Source organism: Enhydra lutris, unplaced genomic scaffold (genome assembly GCF_002288905.1).
Source record: "Enhydra lutris kenyoni isolate GAN:26980312 unplaced genomic scaffold, ASM228890v2 scaffoldscaffold93, whole genome shotgun sequence".
NCBI lineage: Eukaryota > Metazoa > Chordata > Mammalia > Carnivora > Mustelidae > Enhydra > Enhydra lutris.
The window spans coordinates 561860-570045 of NW_019154177.1; the positions used below are offsets into that span (position 1 = coordinate 561860).

The window sequence follows — 8186 nt, forward strand, 5'->3', positions numbered from 1 at the left end:
CTACTGAAGTAAGTAAATAAAGCAAAAATAAACTATTGGGACATCATCAAAATAAAAGCTTCTGCACAGTGAAGAAAACAACTGACAAAACTAAAAGACAGTCTACTAAGTGGGAGAAGTTATTTGTAATTGACATTTCTAAGAAACGGTTAGTACCCAAAATATACAAATAACTAATATACCTTGGTGTGTTTGGATGGCTCAGTTGGTTCTGTATCTGCCTTTAGCTCAGGTCATGATTCCAGGGTCCTGAGATTGAGCCCCACATTGGGATCCCTGCTCAGTGGGGAGCCTGCTTCCCTCTCTGTCTCTGCCTCCTCCTCGCTTGTGCTCTCTTGCTCTCTCACTTGCTCGCTCAGTCTCTCTCTCAAACAAATAAAATCTTTTTTTTTAAAGAACTTATACAACTCAATTCCAAGAAAACAAATAATTCAATTAAAAATATGCAGAGGACATGAACAGACATTTCTCAAAAAAAGACATACATGTGCCCAACAGACATATGAAATGATAATCAATATCTCTCATTATCAAGGAAATGCAAATCAAAACCTCATACCTATCAGAATAACTAAAATCGAAAACACTTGAAGCAACAAGTATTGGCAAGGATGTGGAGAAAAAGGAACCCTCTTACACTGTTGGTGAGAATGTAAATTGGTACAGCCACTGTGGAAAACAATGTGGAGGTTCCTCAAAATACTGAAAATAGAAGTGCCCTATGAGGGGCAGCTGGGTGGCTCAGTTGGTTAGGTGTCTGCCTTCAGCTCAGGTCATGATCCCACAGTCCTGGGATGGAGCCCAACATCAGGCTCCCTATTCAGCAGGGAGTCTGCTTCTCCCTCTCCTTCTGCTGCTCTCCTAGTTTGTGCTCACTCTCTCTCTCTCTCCCTCTCTCAAAAAAAATAAAATCTTAAAAAAAAAAAAAAGAAGTGCCTATGATCCAGGAATTTTGTTACTGGATATTTATCCAAAGGATACAAAATCACTAATTTGAAGGGATATATGCATCTCTATGGTTATTACAGCATTAATACCCACATTACCCAGCATAATACCCAAATTATGGAAGCAACCTAAGTTCCCATCAATAAGTGAATGGATAGAGAAGATGTGGTATATAAATATAATGGAATATTATTCAACCATAAAAAAGGGAAATCTTGCTATTTGCAACAATATGGGCAGATTTAAAGGGTATAATACTAAGTAAACCAGAGAAAGAGAAATACCATGTGATTTCACTCTTATGTGAAATTTAAGAAATAAAGCAAATGAACAAAGGGAAAAAATGAGACAAACCAAAAAACCAGACTTTTTAAAATTATGGTCAGTTAGCCACTGTATAGTACACATTAGTTTTTGATGTAGTGTTCATTATTCATTAGTTACGTATAACACCCAGTGCTCATCACAACACATGACCTCTTTAATCTCTCTTACCTATACAGAGCAAACTGATGGTTACCAGTGGGAAAACAGGTGAGGGGTTGGGTGGAAATAGGTGAAGGGGATTAAGAGTACACTTATCTCGGTGAGCACTGAGTAACATAGGAAATTGTTGAATCACTATATTGTAAACCTGAAATGAATATTACACTATCTGTTAACTATATTAGAATTAAAATTTTAAAAAAGAAAATCTTAAAATTTAAATAATGACTATATGCTATATGCATGATTTTATAATTTATAAAGATGCATTATACACAAAAGAAAAATAAGTGAAAATCCAGCCAGTAATTTTCTGAGAGTATATCTAAGCTTGTATTCAATTCGATTTCAGTTTTCTTTATCGTATTCAAGTCTTAGGTGAGCACGTATTAAGTTATAAATTGCACAAAATCAACTTATATTCAAAATCTAGTCTTATGGTAATCCCACATCATTTCTACTAGTTCTGCCTTGATGGATTAATGGTAACCTTAAAAGTCGAAGTGATAATGTTGCGGTAATGTTACATGTTGCGGGTTGGTTTGATATAGTTATTTAAGCTGAGTATCACTAATGGGTACAATCTAAACATATTCATATTCATCAATGAAAAACAGGAATACTTTCTTCCAAATACACTATGAGTAGACTAACCCTCTGACCATGAACCCATTTAAATGGAATTTGGGCTATAAGTTCATTTACCCTTTTGCTTTCCTGAGTAAACACCTCCACATTTTTTCCTAGTTTATGTTTATGCTTTCTGATTATTGTCTTTCCCCTGGCTTTAACATTTGTGAACCAGCTGTGTGCCTGTGTTATCCTGCCAGTGCAGTTGGGGATAGAGCTCATTATTTCCTCTCTGGACACAATGACCAATTAAACTCAAGAGACCCTGGAATCCCTAGCGCTAAAATAGAGGACGCAGCATGTAGGAATAGTTAGCCCTTAAAGGGACATCCTCTCTCTCTATCTTAGCCAATGTTGCTGGTACCGATAAAATCAACTTCTCCCTGTAAACTCCACTAGGAACCTGGTGAGCAGAGCCAACATCAGTCAAACATGCTCCAGCAACTGAAGACATACCTATAAATCACTTTTATTTCATTGTAAGGACTTTTCTCATATTATATATTCACAATGCAGCCCAGGTCACATGCCAATGTCATTCCGATCTGTGGGCAAAAGGTCATTGAATAAGAATGTTACAAAGGTTGAGAACTCAAAAGGGAATTGCATATGTCGACCACGTCTCAGAAAGAGGGCACACAGAAAGGCACAGGTATCTCTCTGATACTTGAAAGAAAGGTGAGTAATGGCTGAAGCAAGGAATTCTGTCCTCTGGTCACCTCACCCACGTTCCTGCCTCTGGTGAAGTAATCAGTGTTTGGTTTGTTTCCTAGGGATCTTAAAATAGATGTCAAATATTTTCAGTGATTCAAACCACCCTGGTTATCATTTCACCCTTTAGAATGCACATTTGACCATCATATCACCAAACATTAAAACCATCAGTGGGATGTTTTTTTTTCTTTTTTTTTTCTTTTTTTTTTTTTTTAAAGATTTTATTTATTTATTTGACAGAGAGATCACAAGCAGGCAGAGAGGCAGGCAGAGAGAGAGGAGGAAGCAGGCTCCCCTAGAGAGCAGAGAGCCCGACACGGGGCTCGATCCCAGGACTCTGAGATCATGACCTGAGCCGAAGGCAGCAGCTTAACCCACTGAGCCACCCAGGCGCCCCCATTAGTGGGATGTTTTAAAGCAAAACATGAAATAGTGGTATTTAAGGTTTCTTTTGATTAGTGCAAGATATATAAATAGGACAGACGTAAGATAACAGTGAAATAAATGAATGTGTACTTGTCAAAGGAGGAGTCCAGTTTTCTGATAATAGAAAAGAGGATTCAGAACGAGTAGATCCCACTGTCATACAAAATGTGGGGAGAGCAGAAGATGTGAAAAAAAGAGAAGAAAATACTGATGCTGAATAGAGTCATCTTATGGCCCACACCTTTCAGATAACCCAGTACCCCTACTACCCATTGATTTGACTTTCATTTACTGGAAACTATGGTCTCAGTATAATGGTACAAGCAAAGAAAAAGTGACATATATATTTAATCATCTCACATTATAATATAAATTTACAATTAGTGTTGGCACCACCAACAGTAAATTTGGTCATATGTCTTCTGATGTTCATGCCAAGCCGAAATAATGGCCCATTATTATGTTAATGATTAGTACCAATGACTGGTATCCACAATGCTCTAAGTGACGAGTAGCTCATACTCACTCAATGCTTGCTGTCTCAGGCACTCATGACTTCAGAGCTGTGCACTGCCTCATTCGAGCTTCACAGTAACTCTCATTATCAGTGCAGAGATTCGTTCTAAATGTGGCAGAAGGGGGCTCAACAGTGTGCTCTGGATCATACACCTCAGAAATGAAACGTGGGCATGTGGTAGATCCAGGGGCTGTTTTCCTAACAGCTAACTTTTAAAGGTGATTTTTTTCTACCATTACCAAATGAGTAGATAATGTGATACTTCCTTGTTATTTTGATTTGTGTTTCCTTAATGACAGAAAATTTCTATATCTTTTCTATTTTTAATTTTGCTTCATATTTTTTCTCCCCCAAGTTGTTTATTTATTGGATTTTTGGTCTTGTCTCAAAATTATTATGTAATAATTCTCTCTTGAGGGGGGTGCGTGGGTAGCTCAGTAGTTAAGCATCTGCCTTCAGCTCAGGTCATGATCCCAGGGTCCTGGAATCAAGCCCCACGTTGGGCTCCCTGCCCGGCGGGAAGCCTGCTTCTACTTCTCCCACTCCCCCTGCTTGTATTCCCTTTCTTACTGTCTCTGTCAAATAAATAAATAAAATCTTTAAAAACATATTCTTGGATTTTATTTATTTATTTGAGAGAGAGAGAGACAGAGACAAAGTACCAGCATGTGGAGGGGCAAAGCGAGAGGGAGAAGCAGGTTACCTATTGAGCAGGGAGCCCCATGCAGGGCTCAAGCCCAGGACCCTAGGATCATGACCTGAGCCGAAGATAAGCACTTAACTGACTGAACCACCCAGGTGTCCCTATGTAATAATTCTTTGTTTTAGGATAGCAACCATTTTTGACATAAACACTGCACATTTTTGATCTGGCACTTTGCTTTTATCTTTATGTATCATAATTTTTCCTGTGAAAATGGGTGGTTCAGTGGGTTAAAGCCTCTGCCTTTGGCTCAGGTCATGATCTCAGGGTCCTGGGATCGAGCCCCACGTAGGGCTCTCTGCTCAGCAGGGAGCCTGCTTCCTCCTCTCTCTGCCTGCCTCTCTGCCTACTTGTGATCTGTCTGTCAAATAAAATCTTTAAAAAAAAAAAAGAAAATTTTAAATTTACATGTATGCCAACAACAGTCAAATCTCATATCCTTTTACATTTTTCAACTGAAGGTGTATTGCTGTTATTTATCAAGGAATAATATATATGTGTTGCTAGAAAGCTGAAATTGAACCCACATATCGCAGAAGGGTAAAAATATTTTCTAAAATTTTTTTGAGAGACAAGAGTGTATGCACAAGCAGTGGGGAGGACCAGAGGGAGAGAATCCTAACCAGGCACAGTATGGAGCTCAATCTCAGAACCCTGAGATCATCTGAGCCAAAATCAAGAGTCAGATGCTTAGTGGACTGAGCCACCCAGGTGCCCTGAAAGGGGTTAAAGTTCTTAGAGCTATCTCTCCTCACACTGGTGTAGGTGTACAGTGGCCCGTTCTCCCTCTGGAAAAGCCAGTCCGCCCCCATGTAAGGTAGGTCTGTCTTTGTTGTGCTACCCTCCGTCTTCAGTGCCCCGCCCTCTGTCTAGCAGCACTCACTATCTTTGTGCTTGTAAATTCAAATGGTGTTAAGTCCTATTAATGATCTGCCTTTAAAAACACAAAGTGGATTGAAGAAACTTCAATGAACTTGGGTCATATCATTAACTTACCTGATCACTTCCACAGACTGAGGAAAATTAACTTGATAATATGATTCTTGATGGTCTTTTTTCATGTATAAGCACCGCTGTGTGGTCATATCATTAACTTACCTGATCACTTCCACAGACTGAGGAAAATTAACTTGATAATATGATTCTTGATGGTCTTTTTTCATGTATAAGCACCGCTGTGTGGCCGTAATCTTGCTGTGCTCTCTGCATACCTGGAGGGAGACATGGTATAGAAAAAAGAATTGCCCTTAAGTCCTGGCCTCACCACTACTGAGTATGCAGATCATTTATGGTCACTGAGTCACAGTAGCAATAAAATGTAGATCACATCTGTTTTTCAGTGTCTGTCGCATGTCAGTCAAGCAGGGATTAGATGATCAAGTGTTGGGGATGAAGGAGTACACTTGTCCTAATGAGTACTGGGTAGTGTATGGAAGTGGTCAACCACTACATTGTACACCTGAAACTAATACTACACTGTATGTTAACCAACTGGAATTTAAATAAACATTTTTAAAAAGATATATAAAGATGTGGGCAGTTCCCACCTGTGGTTAACACAATAAATTATGTCAGCCATAATTTTACTACCTTGAATCAAATCATCTAGGACCAATATTTTGTACACACATAAGAAAAGGGAGAACTGAAATGTCTTTTACCACTTACAGTTGTCTGTGCTCTCTGCATATAATTTATATACTTTATCATTTAAAACTGATGCTCTACCTCATAAATTTAATTGAACATAACTACTAAAAAACAGGGGAATTACTTTCTAACCTAAAAGAATCATACTGTATTTCACAGGGGTTCCATTTAATTGACTACAAATTATATTTGGTGTTTAATTATTCATTATAATAATCAAAATTGGTTCAGTTCCAATAAGAGTATTCAATAATTATGTATTGATTACTTTTCTATTTTATATTTTCTAGGAATGAAAAATAAGTGAGTCATCATGAACTGGGCTAACGAGAGCTCCTCAAGAGAATTTATACTACTTGGCTTCTCAGACAAGCCCTGGCTACAAATGCCTCTGTTTTTGCTCCTATTAATATCATACACAATCACCATCTTTGGCAATGTGTCCATAATGATAGTGTGCATTCTGGATCCCAAACTTCACACACCCATGTATTTCTTTCTCACTAATCTCTCCATCTTAGATCTGTGCTATACCACAAGCACAGTCCCTCATATGTTGATAAATATTTGTCACAACAAAAAGACCATCAGCTATGGTGGCTGTGTGGCCCAGCTCATTATCTTCCTGGCCCTGGGTGCTACTGAGTGTCTCCTCCTGGCTCTCATGTCCTTTGACAGATATATGGCAGTCTGCAGACCCCTGCACTATGTAGTCATTATGAATCATTGGTTCTGCTTAAGGGTGGTAGGCTTCTCATGGCTCACTGGCTTCAGTAACTCAGTGTTGCAGTCTTCCTTGACCCTTAACATGCCACGCTGTGGTCACAAAGAAGTGGATCACTTTTTCTGTGAGGTGCCTGCCCTTCTCAAGTTGTCGTGTGCTGACACAAAGCATATTGAGGCTGAACTCTTTTTCTTTAGTGTATTAATTCTGCTAATTCCAGTGACATTGATTCTCATTTCCTATGGCTTCATAGCTCATGCAGTATTGAGAATCAGGTCAGCAGAAGGACGAAGAAAAGCTTTTGGGACATGTGGGTCCCATATGGTAGTGGTGTCTCTATTTTTTGGAACAGGTATATACATGTACCTACAACCACCTTCATCCACCTCTAAGGACTGGGGAAAGATGGTTTCCCTCTTCTATGGGATCATCACACCCATGTTGAATCCCCTCATCTACAGCCTTAGAAATAAAGATATGAAGGAGGCCTTCAAGAGGGTGATCCCAAGAATCTTTTTCTACAAGAAATAAGTACTCCTTTGTGATAAGAATCTTCTGAGCCTCTATCCTTGAAGATGGTAATAAGGTTTGAACGGATTTTCTTATTTTTCAGGCTCTTATGATTTCACTGGCTCTTATGATTTCAAAAGTTAGAAATGTTTTCCTCTTTTCAGAAAGCAATGCTGAGACCATAAGATACCTTATTTAAATTAAAAACTTCTTTGCTTTCCAGAACTTTGTTCCTTGAGGACACTTGGGTAATTTACCTTCCTATTTATATGTTATTTGTTCTATTACCAACCATTGTCTACCATCTTAGTTTGGGATTTCTGCATCTTTATAATTTTTTAAAAGATTTTATTTATTTGACACACAGAGAGAGATCACAAGTAGGCAGAGAGGCAGGCAGAGAGCAGGGGGGAAGCAGGCTTTCTGCTGAGCAGAGACCCCGATTCGGGACTTGATCCCAGGACCCTGAGATTATGACCTGAGCCGAAGGCAGAGGCTTAACCCACTGAGCCACCCAGGTGACCAAGCATCTTTATAATTTTTAAAAGATATTTTTATTTATCTATTTATGAGAGAGTGAGAAAGAAAGAGAACACCGGTTTGGGAGAGGAGCAGAAGGAGAAGCAGCCTCCCCAGTGAGTGGGGAGCCTGATGCAGGGTTGGATCCTGGGACTCCAGGATCATGACCTGAGCCAAAAGCAGATGCTTAACTGATTGAGCTATCCAGGTGCCCCCTGTCACATCTTTATCATTAAATAGCCCATGATCTCAAGGCAAAAAATTCCCATCATCACCCAAGCCTTCAGTAACTTCACTCTCACACGCCTTGATATGCATCATGTTCTCCTTCCAGAGTTGCTTGAAACATGTAGTATCTG

The 8186-nt window shown here is 39.2% G+C and overlaps 1 protein-coding gene across 1 annotated transcript; it reads left to right on the plus strand.

Annotated features, from left to right (window-relative positions):
- The first annotated feature begins 6387 nt into the window (after positions 1–6387).
- LOC111138572 (putative olfactory receptor 2B3) lies at positions 6388–7329 on the plus strand. The gene has a single exon (XM_022490593.1). It carries the CDS (start codon positions 6388–6390, stop codon positions 7327–7329), a length of 942 nt encoding a protein of 313 aa, XP_022346301.1.
- Positions 7330–8186: the final 857 nt, after the last annotated feature.

Excerpts from the sequence above, each read along its gene's own strand:
- LOC111138572 (XM_022490593.1), top strand. The coding sequence starts at position 6,388 with ATGAACTGGGCTAACGAGAGCTCCTCAAGAGAATTTATACTACTTGGC.